This window comes from Pyxicephalus adspersus, chromosome 11 (assembly GCF_032062135.1).
Source record: "Pyxicephalus adspersus chromosome 11, UCB_Pads_2.0, whole genome shotgun sequence".
NCBI lineage: Eukaryota > Metazoa > Chordata > Amphibia > Anura > Pyxicephalidae > Pyxicephalus > Pyxicephalus adspersus.
This window is the reverse complement of record NC_092868.1, coordinates 53,699,618-53,716,786: the sequence shown is the minus strand read 5'-3', so window position 1 is coordinate 53,716,786 and position 17,169 is coordinate 53,699,618. Positions and strand designations below refer to the sequence as shown.

General features: G+C 39.3%; 1 protein-coding gene across 2 annotated transcripts in view; it reads right to left on the bottom strand.

Annotated features, from left to right (window-relative positions):
- Positions 1–9,260: 9,260 nt before the first annotated feature.
- CTNNBIP1 (catenin beta interacting protein 1) overlaps positions 9,261–17,169 on the bottom strand; it is a 29,385-nt gene continuing 21,476 nt past the window's right edge. For both annotated transcript variants that reach the window (XM_072425977.1, XM_072425978.1), the window contains exon 6: positions 9,261–12,182. In XM_072425977.1, the coding sequence (XP_072282078.1) occupies positions 12,124–12,182 (59 nt within the window). In that variant the 3' untranslated portion in view covers positions 9,261–12,123. The remainder of the gene's footprint in view (positions 12,183–17,169) is intronic.

The following is a 17,169-nucleotide window of genomic DNA, read 5'->3' as shown; positions in this document are numbered from 1 at the left end:
CTCCTCCCTGCGTGCGTGATGACGTCGGCGCGTGTGCGGGAAATTCAAATTGAAACTCATTCAAACATTTTGTATTGGATTCAATACAAACTCCTGTATTCAATCCAATACAAAATAATTAAAAAAATTACAAAGTATATAACTGGTAAATTCAAACTGTCATTTTGTATTGGATTGAATACAAACTCCCATATCCAATCCAATACAAAAAAAAAATAAATAAAATAAAAGTAAATAACTTGGAAATTCAAATTTATATTTTGTATTTGATTGGATACAAACTTGTGTATCCAATCCAATACAAAATAATATAAAATTAATACAAAGTACATAATTGGTAAATTCAAACGCTCATTTTGTATTGGATTGAATACAAACTCCAGTATCCAATCCAATACAGAAAAAAATAAATAAATAAAATAAAAGTAAATACATTTTTTATATTCATATTATCTACTAGAACCCCTGTTCGGACATATTTCTGTAAATTACAGGTCTACAATTTAAAAAAAAAATTTCATGAAAAACAGTGGATCACTTTTGGTACAGAAATCTAGACCTCAGTGTAACACTCAGGTGGTTAATGTAGATGATTTTCAAAGGGGCTAAGGCTATCTAATGGAACCTTATGATTTAGTAAAAGGTCCTTTTTAAGATACAAAAATGATACAATCAGAATGTAATGTGTGTTGCCAGCTTTAGCATAGTTCGACAGATTTGCAAAATATCTTTCTAAATTATCTTTCATACAAAAACTCCTTTCATGAATAATAACAATGTTTGCTGCTGATGCAAAGAGAGTTTGTAAGAAAAATACACCTGCTATGGGGCCAGATAACATCAGAACAATGCGTTCAGGTACGGGAAATGATCGTGCCTATTGTACACAGCGGTGCGATTATCTTCAGATAAATACACAAATTAAAAAGATTCTTCCTTCAAAAGAAAATGCCAGCTCTACAAATTGATTTTTTGATGATATTTGATTTGTCATATAAATGTTCTATCTTTGTTATGCAAACATTGATGCTATCTAATGTCTGTGCTTTGCTTTATACCAGAGTTCTTTTGTAACAGCTGATAAGTTGGAATTATCCCACTGTATGACGTACATTGAGGTGCCCCTTTGTCCTGTGCTTTTACTACCCCCCATCTCCTTTCATCCACATGATTTGTGGAAATCAGAGATGACCCTTTCCACCTGCCATTCTCTACAAGTCAGATGATTCTCCAGCTTTTTTCCTCTTCATTACACACAAGGAATCTGCATGCCTTGGTTCGTCACAGTATGAATAGCTGGCCATATCTGTGTCCCTGGACATACACAATACAAGGACATAAGCCAATGACACGTGAACAGTGACCTGTATTGCCAGCTTGAAAGGATTAGGAAGAATTTAGCACCTCCCGCAGACTCCCCAACAACCCAGATGTCTACAACAACAGCAAAAAGAACACCTAACCCTTGCAGTGGGGAGTAGGACCAACTGCAAGGATAAAAGTTTGTTTTCTCCAGAATTCAACCTTAACACCAACCTGGAAAATGTATTCAGATCGGGAAATAAGTCCCTCTATGTATATTTATTTGTGGGCCCTTGTCATGTGCATACTTTGGCATATACAGTACTACTGCTTGAATTTTTGAATTGAAGGCAGCATAGGGCCTGATTTATTCAAGCTCCTAAAGGCTGGAGAAGATACATATTCATCAGTGAAGCTGGGTGATACAGCAATCCTGGAATTCAAATGTTTTGAATCCTGGACCAGATCATTCCAGGTTTGCTGGATCACCCAGCTTCACTGATGAATGTGTATTTTCTCCAGCTTTGGAGAGCTTTAATAAATCAGGCCCAGAGTGTCTGATTATATGCCACAATACCTTTCATCTTTACAGACGACCAAGCAGGAGAAATTAGACTTGCTTTATGTTTGCTGAAATCTCAAAAGACTTAAGACTTTTCTCTGCATTCAATGCCCTCCTAAACCCTACAGCAGTGAGATCATTGGTGTCATCTAAATTGACTTAAGAGGAACAAATTGCTCATGGCTGAGGAAATAGCAGTAGCACAGACAGAAATAAAATTGCTTTTTATAGCATAGTGATTCCATTAATTCCATTTATATGACTTTATGTGTCCCTTATCATCACTTCCTGATCTGGAGAAAGCATTCTCAGCAGGACAGGAAATGATGAGAAATATCCCTGATGAAGCCCTGGATTTCAGAAAAAAACACAAGGCGAGCATTGCCAGATATGACAACCATATGGGCTATGGAATTTGCAGATCTGTCCAATAGGTAAAATCCAATGCAGAAATGTAAAAAATATGATTCATTTAATTCAGTATCTTAATGTAGTGGTACAGATGAAACAGGTGTGAAGAAATCCAGTACAAGTGAGAACCCTTGTATCCAAGGATACAGAATCATTGCAGAAAAGAACTCTTCTTATCAGTATCATATCATTTCTAGCTGTTTGGACAGGGTAGGACGTGTCTAATGAGCACACCTCAGGTGTTACAAGTTCTGATCCTGTCTCAGTCACACCCTGCACAGATCTGAGGTTGCACGTTGTGACATATCATCACTGTTTGGCGCCTGAAGACATTAGAAATTACAGTAATGGAAAAGTCCTATCTCCTGCTGTCTGCAGCTCACACTGTGTCATTGTTACATGGCTGCATTGAGCAAGCAGTGGCCATGCACTGAAATCCTAGCTTTATGGGAAAAAAATTATTGAAATTATTTCAACAAAGATTATTTCAGGCTCCTACCTGCTTCTTTTCTGAAGATTTCACAAACACCTTGCTCACGTTTAATGAAAAATGTCTTGAGGGGAGTATGGGCCCAGTGAGCAAACCAGACATATCTGGTAGGGCCCGTTTCTACTAGTGCGTTGTGATAATGCACGTGTTTACTTTACAACTGAACTCCAGGGATATATATACCATATAATGTAATTACATTTTCGGAGCAACACAACTTGTATAGGTATGTTAATGTTTTATATCATCTATAAAATCATATAAAATGTATTACAACTCTATCTGAGGAACGATCAGTACCCTAAACAAATCAGTTTATACTGTGTGCATGGGTCAAAATAAGAAACATTCTGATAGGAACAGAGAGGCGGTGGAAACCTCATCAGTCTCCTGCTGCTCCTTGGAGTCCATTAATATTCTGGAAGGCTATACTGCTAAAAAAATAGTGAGGAAACACATTAGTTTAGCTCTATACTAATATATTTTTTTTAAGTACAAGCAGTGTAGATACCAGAATTTAAATCAGCGTTTTGCAATATCTGTACTTCAGGTCTTAAGAGAAAGAAAGGAAGCAACAGCACAAGGAACCAGTCAGCTGAGCTGTAATGCTCATGTGCGCAAAGAGAGTATTTTAATTGGAGGTGAGATCAGTAAGATAAGAAGCTTCTTATTATTTTCACTGTACATTCATAGGGCCTGATTTTTTAAAGCTCTTCAAGGCTGGAGAGAATACACTTTCATCAGTGAATCTGGGTGATCCAGCAAACCTGGGATAGATATGGTCCAGGATACAAAACATTTGCTAGCAAATATCAAATTATGTTGAGGAAATCCATTCCAGGTTTGTTGGATCACCCAGCTTCAGTGATGAAAGTATATAAATAAATCAGGAACATAAGTTTCATAGTTAGAACAGGAAATGTTAGTGGTAAATAACTGCAGCCAGAATACATCAGTTCCTCCAAAATAGGACTGTGCTCTATACCATAGCATTGTAAATCTTAGAAATGGATGGACAGAAATATAAATACTTTGGCAAAACAGATCCCAAATATGTATTTAACATCTTTCCAGGTGTTCAGTCTAAATTTCTATTGAGGAAGATTAGGGAAGCTTATTTTGCGAAACGCATCAAACACTGTTTCTGCTGCTGTTAAGTTGCCAGTACACTATCTGCATGGAGTTTTCATGTTCTCCCTGTGTTTGTGTGGGTTTCCTCCGAGTACTCCGATTTCCTCCCACATCCCAAAAACATGCTGTTGGGTTAGTTGGCTTCCCCCAAAAAATTGACCCTAGACTGTATGAAAAGACATATGACTATGGTAGGGACATTAGATAGTGAGCCCCTTTGAGGGACAGCTACTGACATGACTATGGACTTTGTACAGCGCTGCCTAATATGATGGCGCTATATAAATACTGTGTGTTAATATTAATAATAGCTCAGCACCATAACACTAAGAAAAATGTGAATCAGTATATTCGGTTGTGTATCACTATATCATTTTTGATTTTAAATTCTAAATATGATTTGTGCCTGACAAGTGGAATAGCACTTTTCATCTTAAAGAACAGCATTGTCATTTTAAATGGTATATATGCATTATTATCAGAACAAACATAATATATTCTGATTTCTCTGTAGAGGCTTTTGAAGCTCTCCTTGTTGGCTGTGACTGAGTATCTTAAATTACGTCTTTTTGCAACTGAAGTATAAGCTACTTGTATCAGCAGTGACAGAAGTGTGGCCTGGGGGTGGCACGAGGGGAACTCTGAATTAGTCATTCCCAATACTTAGATAATAGACTGGCCTACAGTCCTTTTCCATCCTTGTTACTCACAATGGGAGCTTGTATCCACAAATGTTCTCTTCTGAACAGAAACTACAACTCCAAATGACTTACTTCTGAAAAAAATAACCTGCCTGGACTGCAAGAACAAATGTAATGTTATTTAAACTAAAAATGGCAGTACATAAGTCTCCCTTTCAGAGAGAGCAAAACACAATCAACAGGTTTAAAGAACTCTAATCTAGTAATTAGAAAAAGATATTGTAATAATGCAAACCTGAACAGAAAGGGATATACGGCCATTATAAATGTACATAATAATTACTTGACTCAACTTTTGAAACTAAAGGATGAGCAATAATAGCCAACTTCTATATATATATATATATATATATATATATATATATATATAGTATGTAACACAGGATGTAATCACCACCCAATACTGAACAAATTAGGGTAGTGAATACTTAGACTTGTCTATATTTACAACTTGATAAAAAGGGTTTGAAAGTTTGGGAATAATATTTAATAATAATAATGATTTTCTTTTTTTTTTTTTACGTTTTTTACATGCTCTTTTCACATATGGGACGTTTTATTTTAAACTTAACCCCCGGCAAGTTGATTTTCATATATTTAGTCGTTTATTTTACGAGGAGGTGCTGAGAAGTTCCTGGCTTTGCCCAGAAAGAAGGGAGCCAGAGTTAAGAAATAATACATTTATTCAACATATTCCCCCCTGAGACTGATGCACTTGGTACAGTGTAGTCGCAGCTTTTCTAGACCGCTCAAATAAAAGTCCTTTGTATGGGCCCCAAACCACCTCTCAGCAGTATCTTCGACATCAGAAATGTCCTCAAAACGTTGCCCCTTCAGGTGTTTCTTCAAATTCGGGAACAGATAATACTTTGAAGGGGCCAGATCAGGTGAATAGGGGGGATGGTGGACCAATTGGAAAACCAGGGTGTTCAATTTGGCAGCCACAACGTTGGATGTGTGCGCAGGTGCATTGTCCTGCAAAAAAAGGATCCCTTTGGTCAATTTTCCACAGCGTTTCGTCCTAATTGCCTCCTTCAGCTGGTCCAGGAGGTTAGCATACTGTCCGGTCATACTAGAGCCCTGAGGTTGGTGGTCCACCAACAGAATACCGTCTTTGTCCCAGAAAATGTACGCTATAACTTTTTTGGCTAATTTCTGGACTCAGAACTTCTTCAGCCGCAGTGACCCGCTGTAGCGCTATTCCTTTGACTGTTCCTTGGTTTCAGTCTTATAGATGTGGAGCCAGGTTTCATCCTCAGTCACTAACCTAGCCAAAAGCTTCGGATGCCTCAACTCATTCCTTTTTCTGATCACTGTTTAAACATTTCGGCACCGTCTTTGCTGAAAGCTTGCGCATGTCTAGGATAGTAGTGATAACAAACCCAACACACTACAGTGAGATGTCAAGTATCTGGGCTATCTTTTTTGCAGATATTCGCTGGTCCTCAATAATCAGCTAATGGACAGCATTGCAGGTTGCCGGGTCAGTTGAGGTTGGGGGAGCCCACTGCGGGGCTCATCTTCAGTGGTGAAATGCCCAGTCTTGAAACCAGATATCCAGGTTGTGACAGTGCTGTAGGAAGGACACTTCTCCCCCAGTGTTTGTGACATCTCAGTGTGAATGTCCTTTGCTGAGTTTCCCTGGAGAAACAAAAATTTCATGACAACCCGTAACTTCAACAACGTGAAACTTGCTTGTGCCTCTGCCATCACAGCTTCTCACTAAAAGAAAAAACAGTTTTAAGAATCGCAAAGACCTGATATTTGCACAGTTACATACTAAGATATTGGGCTGTCATATGCCCCCACACTCCTTTTTCTATTACATCTGGAAGGGGCCAAAGCCAGGAACTTCTGAGCGCCCCCTTGTATGTTCTCTGATGTGTGTTGAGGCTGTGCTAAATGGCTAAAACAAGGAGGGTTCCAAAACTAGTATTTGTCACTTTGTACAGCATTCACAGAAAATTATATTGTTTTATGTATCATTACAGCAAACTGGTGTCTGCAGTCCATGTTTTAATGTGGCTGAGATGATGAACATTTTCCTCTGTACATTCCGACAGCACTGTGCATTCTGGCAGTGGAGTTAATAGAAAAGCACTATTAATTAAGTAAGGTAAAACACTTATTTAACAGCATTTAGACAGGATAATTATCTAAAAACATGGAATTCAATATGCCTGATGTTGGGCTTTAAGATTGGGTTTATGTTATCTATTTAATTGCAAATAAAGGCTGTAAAACTACTGTAACCTCCTCCTCTCTGGTATTCTACTACCCCGACTCTCTCCTCTACAATCTATTATGAATGCTGCAGCCAGACTCATCCATCATTCCCACTGCTCCTCTTCTGCTTCCTCTCTTTGTAGTTCTCTTCATTGGCTTCCATTTCACCTTAGAATCAAATCCAAGCTCCTGTGCTTTGCCTTCTAATCCCTCCACAGTTCTTGTCTCACTTACATTTCTGACCTGATAGAAAAATACTCCCCCAGCCGCTCTCTTTGCTCCTCAAATGACCTACTAATGACTTCCCCACTCATAACCTCATCACACGCATGGCTCCATGAGTTTTCTAGAGCTGCCCCAAATCTTTGGAATGGTCTTCTATATCCTATTCGGCTTGCTCCTACTTTTTGCTCATGTAAAAGAGCGCTTAAAACCCATCTTTTCAAACTCACCTATCCATCTTCTTCTATCTCCTAAAACCCTCACTACTTCCCACCACTCCATCCCCCACCTCCTAGATTGTAAGCTCTTCAGGGCAGGGTCCTCTCCTCTTCCTGTATCACTGTATCTGTCTGTCCTTTGCAACCCCTTTTACACAGTGCGTAATACGTTACCTGTTTAATAATATTAAAAGTGTATACTTACCCGTATTGCAGACTTAATGCTGCAGAGAGACCATCCCGAATTCCACACGGACTCCTCAAAGCTGAAATTTGTGGTTCCTACTACTAATTCCTACTTTATACTGTAATTGTGTAGCAGTCTGGAGGAGGGACCTGCCAGGCTGGTGTTTCTATGCTAGTTTTACAGAAGCTGCATTCACTTAGTCACTTCAGCCATGGGAGATAGAGATAGGTGAAACTGGGTTGAGTGGGCTATGTCATAAATATGTCCGATTTACCCCTATTTAATGTACAGCACTGCGTAATATGTTAGCGCTATATAAATCTTGTTTAATACTAATCTGATGCTATGTCCACTCTAAGTGTTCCATGGGAATATTGTGGGCTTCTATTTAAACTCTGTTCTTCTCCCGAGATATCTAAAAGTTAGGATCTAGCTGTTCCTTCCCATTATAGCGATTAGGACCAGATTGAGTGCGTGAATCAACCAGTAACCATTTTTAATATAGATTTCATCACTGGACTGGAAATAGGGATCAGACTTTAAATTGTTGCCCTTTAGAGAAGTAAAATATATTAACATCAATGTTACTATTCACTTTTTTCCCAGCAGTAGCTGTGTAGACTATTGCAAAATAGCATTAAAATTATGAATGCCAACAAATGAAGTGTAATATATTAACAAAGAGCTTCAGTTCAGGCAAGAATATATCACAAATATATCTCCTAATGGCAAATGTGCTGTTTGGAACCTACATAAGTAGTTTTTTTGCATGGAAATAATAGCATATTGACAAAGTTTTATTATACATCTACAGAAAACCGCTTTATATAAATCTTGTCAATTGATTATACAGCTTACATCATGGTCTTGGCCTATAGAATGTAATGTAATGTCTATAGGGGTCATATTTGCTCATGATCACCTCGAATATGCACATGGTTTTTCCAGGCTAGTTACTTATTAAACGATGGCAACCCTAGGACTAAAACATTCAACAAGTCAGTTATACCAGCTCTAATATTTCAGTTTGTATATATTCTGCTTAAAACACCATAAATCATTGCATTTATTATATATTCTTATATTTTATATCTTATATTATTATCTACTGGCAAAGGAATGTGATGGTGTACTAATAAAACATGTCCGAGTTAGCGGTCATTGAGAATAATACCTCATAGAAAGAAGAAGGAACGGTGGCTCTTCCTTGGTGGCAGTAATGATGTCCCATCCATTGCATCAGTCGAAGGAACAATACTCTGTCTCTGCTATGAGTGGTGGAAACCATGCCCCATGTTTGCTGTCAATGGTAGGAACTATGCCCCATGGTTGTTGTCAATGGTAGGAACATTGCCCCATCTTTACTGTCTCCATTCTTGCAGTCAGTGAGGGAAATGGTGCTGGATCACTGTTGTGATTAGGAATATGTCTGAGTTAGTGATCATTGAGAATAATATCTCATAGTAAGAAGGAAGAATGTGGCTCATCCTTAGTGGCAGTAGGAATCATGATGTCCCATTCATTGTATCAGTGGAAGGAGCAATGCTCTGTCTCTGCTATGAGTGGTGGAAACCATGCCCCAGACTCACTGACAGTAGTAGCAAAATGCTTCAATTTTGCCGTCAGTAAGAGAAATGGTGCCGCATCACAGTTTTGATTAGCAAAGCCCTGTCCACTGGTATGCAGTAGTATTTGATGACCCACTTTGAATTTCAGCACTACAGCTTATGGAAAGATCCAAATTATAGACAATTCTTTATTACCTATCTCATCAAACCAATTCACCAAATTAAAAACCAGACACAGGCAGTTGAAGTTTAAAAGCAGGTTTTATGTTGCTTTGTTAAGGTTTACATTGATCTGAAAGACAAACACACTCACTTCCACCGTTCCTCGCTGTGCAGACATCAGGCATTTCTGGGGAAAGTGGTTCACAAACCATTTACATGATAATTTAATCTCAGCACTGCTGGTGGAAGATGAGCCTCCGACTTGTGCTGAAAGGTACTCCAACTGTGAAGGAACTGAGTCACAAAACGGTCAGCGCTTCCCTATCTGATACAGTGCACAACATGACTTCTAACTGCAAGGGATATGATTGTCTCAAATCCAACCTGCTGGTGGCCATATTGTATGCTTGCACCTAGTGAATGTCATGGGGGAGAATTCACTCTTTCTCTGTGTTACTGAGGACCTTTTTTCCCCATACACCTCTGTGCAAAAGACCTTGTGTGATAACAACTTAATTAACCTTCCCATTCAAGATAAATGATTTTATATTGGGGGGGGATAGTTAAGGGTCCAGTGTAAGGCTGCAATACTTTGTGAACACTTTGTAGCATATTAGCCCATACTCACAACCAAGTGATTTAGTAAACAATGATAAAGAGAATATCTGTGAAAAATTAACAACGCACATTCAGTAAATGCTCTGCAAGACATGCACATCCCACAACATAATGAAAGGTTGTCCTATGTTTAATCCGAAGAGAACTCTGGGCTGACTACACCGTTTAGGATTTCACTCTAGCAGGGATTGTGTTGTCAGCTCAAACAGGAAGTTAAGGGCACAATGCATTTCTGGCACATTAACAGGAATTAAAAAGGAATAATGTGGGGAAATGTGCATGTGTTGCAGAAATGTACTGAAAACTGCACTTACAAAACAGGACACCTGTCAGTTTTAATGCATTGTTAACAGTTTAAATGAGCTCCACTCGGTCTTGTGCGAGAAGGGATTTCCTCAACTAGTATAAGAATATAGCATCTTAGTAGAAGATTTTTGCAACCTTCACCACCAGGCTACCAGGAAAGGCATCATCTTTACATTGGGAAGCATGACCCCCAATAAACCACAAACCAGCCCTTAAAACTTTCCTCCAGACAGAGTAACAAATACATGGTATTTTTATGCCGTGATCTATAGCTTGCTTTACACCGTAGCTTCCTCCACAGCACAAAACCTAAATAATAACTATCCATTCCCCCTCCTGAATTTTTTCATATTGGAAATCCTTTCTAACACGTATGCAGATGTGTAATGGTGATGCAAACTTTGCTGTTCTTTCTACCGAGAAGCACAGAATAGATGTTTGTTCTAAGCCCCAAAGAACATTTGTGCTTCACTTTCTTTCCTATCAAAGATTTAGTAATGCTGCTTAGGCAGTTTTGTGATCTAGCCAGCTCTGCCGGACAGCACAGCCTGATCTCTGATTTTGTGCAATATGGCACAGCCTTGGTCAAGGACCCAACCCCAGCCTACTACTGGATCATAAAACATCACTGGGACATTGATGAGATCCTTAGAGTTTTCCTCTCTAACCACATTCCAGTAGCCTCAATCCCTATGCATTCACTCACTACATATTCGCTTATTAAAAGGAGCATGAACTGTAGAGTAAACTGCAAACCTTCAAATTACAAACAAAACCAATGCTTTGCACACTTGAAACTCTATCCTCCTCACACTTTTTTTGCTATCGAGTCAGGAAACTCTATTAAGGCATCAAAAAACAAGTTTGTTTTAAAAGGCCTTATTGGACTACTCAATTATGGCACGGTTTCTGAATTAACAGTGTATGGCTAGCTCGATTTGAACATTTTACAAAGGTTACAAGAATTTTTACTCAGGCACAAAGTGCTTTGTGGCTTGTACATCTGTTGGGTACGCTTAATCTTAGTAAACCAATACAGTAAACTTTTGGTCCAAGTCGCAATAAGGCTGCTCCACATTGTTCAGGATGTTCCAATTCCAAGGACAGGCTTGAGAACCACTTCAGTTATGGCACAGAGAACGCAGGAAAAAAAAAATGTTCTGACCACACCAATACAACGACACGGTAAGGACAACACTAAGCATTCTTTCATCTTCCATTAAAACCGGTACAATTTCATGGCCGCCTTTCTCAGTCCCGTGATTTTTCTCCGGCTCATTGAAAGTAACAAATAAAAAAAAACTTTAACAAGTGAAATTCACATGCTTCCAAAAGAGAGATAACAAGGAGTGAAGCCTGTGCTTTCCCCACACTTGTAATAAATACTGCAGAAAGCTTGCTCACTTTTTTTTTTTTTTTCAAGTCAGGAAAACAGTGTCGTAACAGCCAAAGCGCCAACGTTAACAAAACATAAAAAAATGCACTTACAAAACAAATCTAAAAGTCAATATGAAGAATCCAACGGTGAGCACAGAAGCCACAAGCAGCCATTCCATGACCGAGTTACACTCTCTAGTTTAACGCCACATTGAAACGATTATTAGTAGCGAGTGTAAGAAGACGTTGCTATCCAGGTAGGGGAGCGTCAAAGTAAAAAAAATAAAATGTTATGGAGGAAATGATAAAACATGAAGATAAAGGCTTTTGGAAGCAGCCATTAAACCTCTGCTGAGATGAGTTTGCTCATGTGGCGGCAAGCTGCTTGATTTCCCATGATGCTTCAGGGTCCGGGTCTCTCCCGGCATTTGGTTGGTGGCAGCAGAAACTAGAGGTCAAAGATGACAGTCTGTACAATGGAGAATACGAAGAAAATTTTTTTTAGGAAACTTGAAGAGGTCATAAAAATAAGGGGCAAGGGCAAACCCAATCCAGATTTGTGGCAGCCTCCCCCCTAAAGATACAGTGGTGTCTCTGGTTTGCTCATCTGTGCTCCAGGAAGTGAATATGGCTGCTTTGTTGTTACTGCCTCCGGTCTTCTGCTTCTGATCTGGAAAATGCCATGACCACATCCTCAGCACCTGTAAGAGGGAAGAGAAAAGGGATAAGCTGAAAAGGAATTCAGAACACAATTCAAAACCAAGATTTAGGCTAAACAGACTGGAGAAATCTGTTTATCTTTTCACTAGAAGTCAGAGACATTCTGGAGGTATGACATATTAAGGTATTATTATTTATATTTTCTTGTAAGGTCTACGAGAGATTAAACACATAGGAGGGATCGGTTTTATCTGCTAAAAGATTTGTATTTCAGTTTTGAGATCTCCACTGCTCTGCCACACATCACAGCCCTATTAAGCTAATTCTGATTATAGATAAAGCAATGATTAAATTAATTGATGCAAGAGTTACCTGCAGAGCCCTTAATTTAATTTTTTTTCTCTGGTTGGTCAGTCCTGGACAAATCAGCAACTTGATCAGCCTTTCTGATCCGGAGGGGAGGGGGGGGGGACCCTTGAAGTAACTGTCAGGTCTCAGGAAACCCTTGCTTTAATATATCCACAGGTCACAGTACAGTAGTATGGTGGAGGGTGGGAAGAATTTCTCTTACATTGCTGGCTATTGAGTAGAATGTCACCCTTACAGATAGCCAAAAAGATCATTGGTGTCACTTTAATTGACCTGAAACGCACAAACTGCTTTTTGCTCAAGGAACCCCCAACAACTTCTGGCGAAACTCTGGTAGAGAAACACTAAACTAGACCATCTATAATATCAGTGTCTGATACCACTTGTAGATAATTTTCCTTACAGAATTTCACATAATTTGAAATTAATCAAATTAATTTGAATAGAAGGTCTTAGAAAACCCCTTTTGTCATCTGCAAAGAAAACACAAATTCTTAAAAATATGAATCTTTATTAGGACGGGTTCCACCAGCATACTCTCTATGGAGATTTCTAATTTAACTGGTAACAACACTGTTATTTGCCCCTTCCTCTCAGGCAGGTTGTCTTGGCGTCACCTTCGATTCTGCCCTCTCATTTACCCCTCATATTCTGTACATTTCCAGGTCTTGTTACTTTCATCTGAGCAACATCTCCAAAATCCCCCCCTACCTGACCCCAGAGACCACCAAACTCCTTGTACATGCTCTCATCATCTCTCGCCTTGACTACTGTAACCTCCTCCGCTCTGGTATTTTACTAAACCGACTCTCTCCTCTCCAATCTATTATGAATGCTGCAGCCAGACTCATCCATCCTTCCCACTACTTCTCTTCTGCTACATCTCTTTGTAGTTCTCTTTATTGGCCTTCATTTCCCCTTAGAATCCAATTCAAGCTCCTGTGCTTTGCCATCAAATCCCTACACTGTTCTTGTCCCACTTAACCTTTCTGACCTGATAGAAAAATACTCCCTTAGCCGCTCTCTTCTCTGCTCCAATGACCTACTACTGACTTCCTCACTCATAACCTCATCATACACACTGCTCCAAGACTTTTCTAGAGCTTCCCAAATCTCCGGAATGGTCTTCCTCATCCTATTTGGCTTGTTCCTACTTTCTGCTCATTTAAAGGAGCCCCCAAAACCCATTTTCACAAAACCCTTTCTACTCCTGGGAAGGAGTCACTTCATCCCAACAAGGCGAATCAAAATGGCCAAAGATCTGAATGTAGATACGAAGGATATCAAGTATATATTTTTATCTACCAGAACTAGGACAGGTGAATATTGACTGTGTTTAATTCTGCTTTAAACAGCCCTGTTACACTAGTAATCAATGGAAAAAACACCTTGCATTGATTATCAGTGGGAAGATAGAGATGTCAGAAGAGATCATCGGTGTCAGTGATTATTTTTTGGAGAGTCATGTTGCCAAATGCTTATGGAACCCCAAGCAACCTCATAAAAGGACAAAACCCTGATTGAGAAAGGTTGCACTAGAGTTTAGTGATTTGGAAACCTAGCTAATGAGTAAACATCTCCAGGAACGGCAGAGAAGTGCAAGCCCCACATACACCGATCCGCCACTCCCGTGCGAGCAGTGCAAGTGAGCCGACCGTGCCCCAGCCGCCACACCACTACCAGCTCCAGCGCAGTGCAAGGAGGGCCGCCGGCATCCCACCGGTCTGCAGCCCGGGGTTGGGGACCACTGCTCTTACATATCTAAAGAGAATATGGCAGGGTGCCCTCACTTTTTTTTTTTTGCGAGCTACTTTTAAAATGACCATGCCAAAATGATCTACCAACAATGGCATTTGGACTTAACTCCCGTGCGTGGTAGAGTTTATTTTGAAAGGCAGGGCTCCGCTATGTAATCGTGTTGCCTTTGCGACCTACCGGTAGATCGCAATCCACATGTTGGGCACCCCTGGTGTATGGAATAAGACAACCTACAGCAACAGGAGGGCCAGGACATTCTCCTGTCGGTTAAGTACAGGAAAGCGAATTGGAAAAAAACCTTCTCTGTCCTGATTAATCTCAGGTTCCGTTATGATACACAGATGGTAGGATTATAATTTGGCTTTGCAGCAAGGAGCCATCCTGTCTTGAATCAACTGTTTGATCTTGCTTCCAATTTTTCCTGTCTGCAGCAGAAATTATTTTGGAATCCATGAATAATTTAAGTAAAAACTAGCAGTCATTTTTTTTTTTTTGGTGGGGAAGAGGGTAGTGGGGTTGATAAAAGCTTACAATCAGAACTCTAACTGTGGCACAATATAATACGATCTGCAGAGAATCACGACACACATGATGAAAACACAAACAGCAGCTATGTGGGCACAGACTTATGAGGGTTGTGAAGGGATAGGCAGGCAGGTGCTGGGCCGTGCCAAGAAACATTTAATAATCCTGCCCCCAATCACAATCCTACTGGGAGCCGCATCCGTCAGCGGCCGAGCGCGGAGACTGCATGCGCGTCGTCATGGCAACTGGTCGGATAAGCTTTGAGGGCAGAGAAAGCCGCAGGTTGATGTTTGGATACCTAATGAGCGCAGTACATCACAGAGCAGCGAGGAATCATTAGCTGCTCTGGGTAGCCGCTTTCAGCAAACCTGCCTGATTGAAGTGGCATTCCGACCCTTCATACACATCATCTGTTTCTCTGTTTATCATATACAATGTTGATATTTATTTCCTTTACAATTTGAAAACATGGGCAAATGTTGCATGTATCGATTTGAGTCAGGAGATGACTCGATGGTGCAATTTGCGATGGGAACATGAATCAGTCACAAATAAAGCAATGAAGCCACAAAAAACAGGTCACCATTATTAAAAAAAAAAAAGAGAGAGATCTGTAGCTCAGTACAGTACATATTGTGTGAATTACTTCCCCCACCTCCTAGATCAGCGGTCGCCAACCTTTCGGACCATTAAATTCATAATTTAAAAACCTGCGAACCATTAATAGGAAATTTTAAAAAAAAGATAAATACATTTGTGAAATAATGATCAGAGAACTTCTATTTTAATAATATGAAATGCACCTAATAAATATAACAAAAGAACAAATGCTTATGTAATCATATGAAAATCTTTAAGGCTTGTTTAATTGTAACAAAGTCTTTAAGGCTTGTTTATTTCTAACAAAATTATTAAAGTTAGTTTAGTTATTACAGAATAATTGAAGCCTATTTAAGTATTACACATTTTAGTGTGATATTTGTTTCTACTTGTTTGAGTTTAAGTTTATACATTTTTTACTGCAAGACGGAGAGCTGTTTTTATTTCAAGCCGAGACCGGTACCGAGTTTTAATTGCCGTGACAGATGAAAATGTCTTTTCGCAGATTGTCCAATTTTTCTGCGGACCACCAAAATTTCTCATGGACCACTGGTTGGCGACCGATGTCCAATGTAGATTTCTCCTGTGTCACTGTCTGTATCGGTCTGTCATTTGCAACCCCTATTTAATGTACAGCACTGTGTAATATGTCAGCGCTATATAAATACTGTTTAATAATGGTAATAATAGAGAGATGAAAGTATCTGCAGATCCAGAATGTGGTTCCTTTTGTGGTTGGGTTGGTACTGCCCCACTCTACTGTTTTTGACCATAAACCTGCCTTATTATAGGGCAAACGGGAAAGTCCAAAAATTAGGGCCAAGTGATACCTAAATGGCAAAATTGAAAATTCACATGCAGCTTTTGCCGTTTCTATCTACAGAATATTTTCTGATTATTAACGTATTGGCCCAGGTCTGCTGTGACTTACAGTTTGATAACCATTGGCCAAATGCAAGAATAAGTCTGAATGATACTCTGGACAAAACCAAACAAATCATAAAGCTATAATTTAGTCATTTTTCACCTGTCCAGTTTAAAGGAAACCTGCAATAAAATAACTATCAACGCCAACTTCCTTTTTGATTGTCTGGCTATGACAATTTTATGGCTTCCATGCTGAGTCTCTGACCGGAAACAATGATACAGACAATGAAGTACAAACTGTTGACTTGCATGTTCTTTTTCAGAGAGTCAGAGAGTGCTCAACCCCGTGCTGAATTCTTGTATAAGTTGGATAAGCTTCCTTCAATGATCCGATAATGATTTCCTTAAACATAACTTCTTCCTGTGCAGCCCCAAACTTCTCAAGGGCTGCTCCCATTCTCTAGAATTCTTTCCTTCGCTTTACTAAGCTCGCTACTTTCTTTTCCATATTCAAGCAAGCTGAACTAATCTTTTTTCCCCCCAAATGTATTTTTCTTTTTTAAAATATACCAAAATAGAATGATATACAACAACTACAACATAAGAAAGGTAGATAAAAAACAAAAGGTACACATAGGAATAGGGAAACATAGCAAACCATCAATTTAAACTTATCTATCTTCCTCTCTCTATTAACTATTACTAACTAGTCATTTCAGAGCCATGCCAATGGGTACCCTGTTTCCCCGATTATAAGGCACTCTCTTATATTTTTTGAAATGCCAAAATATGCCCTAGGTCTTATTTTCAGGGGATGTCCTATTTTTCCATGAAGAAGACTACAGTACACATTTATTGTTGAAAGTCACTCATGATCACTCATGTTCCATTGATTGTCCCCTTCTGATC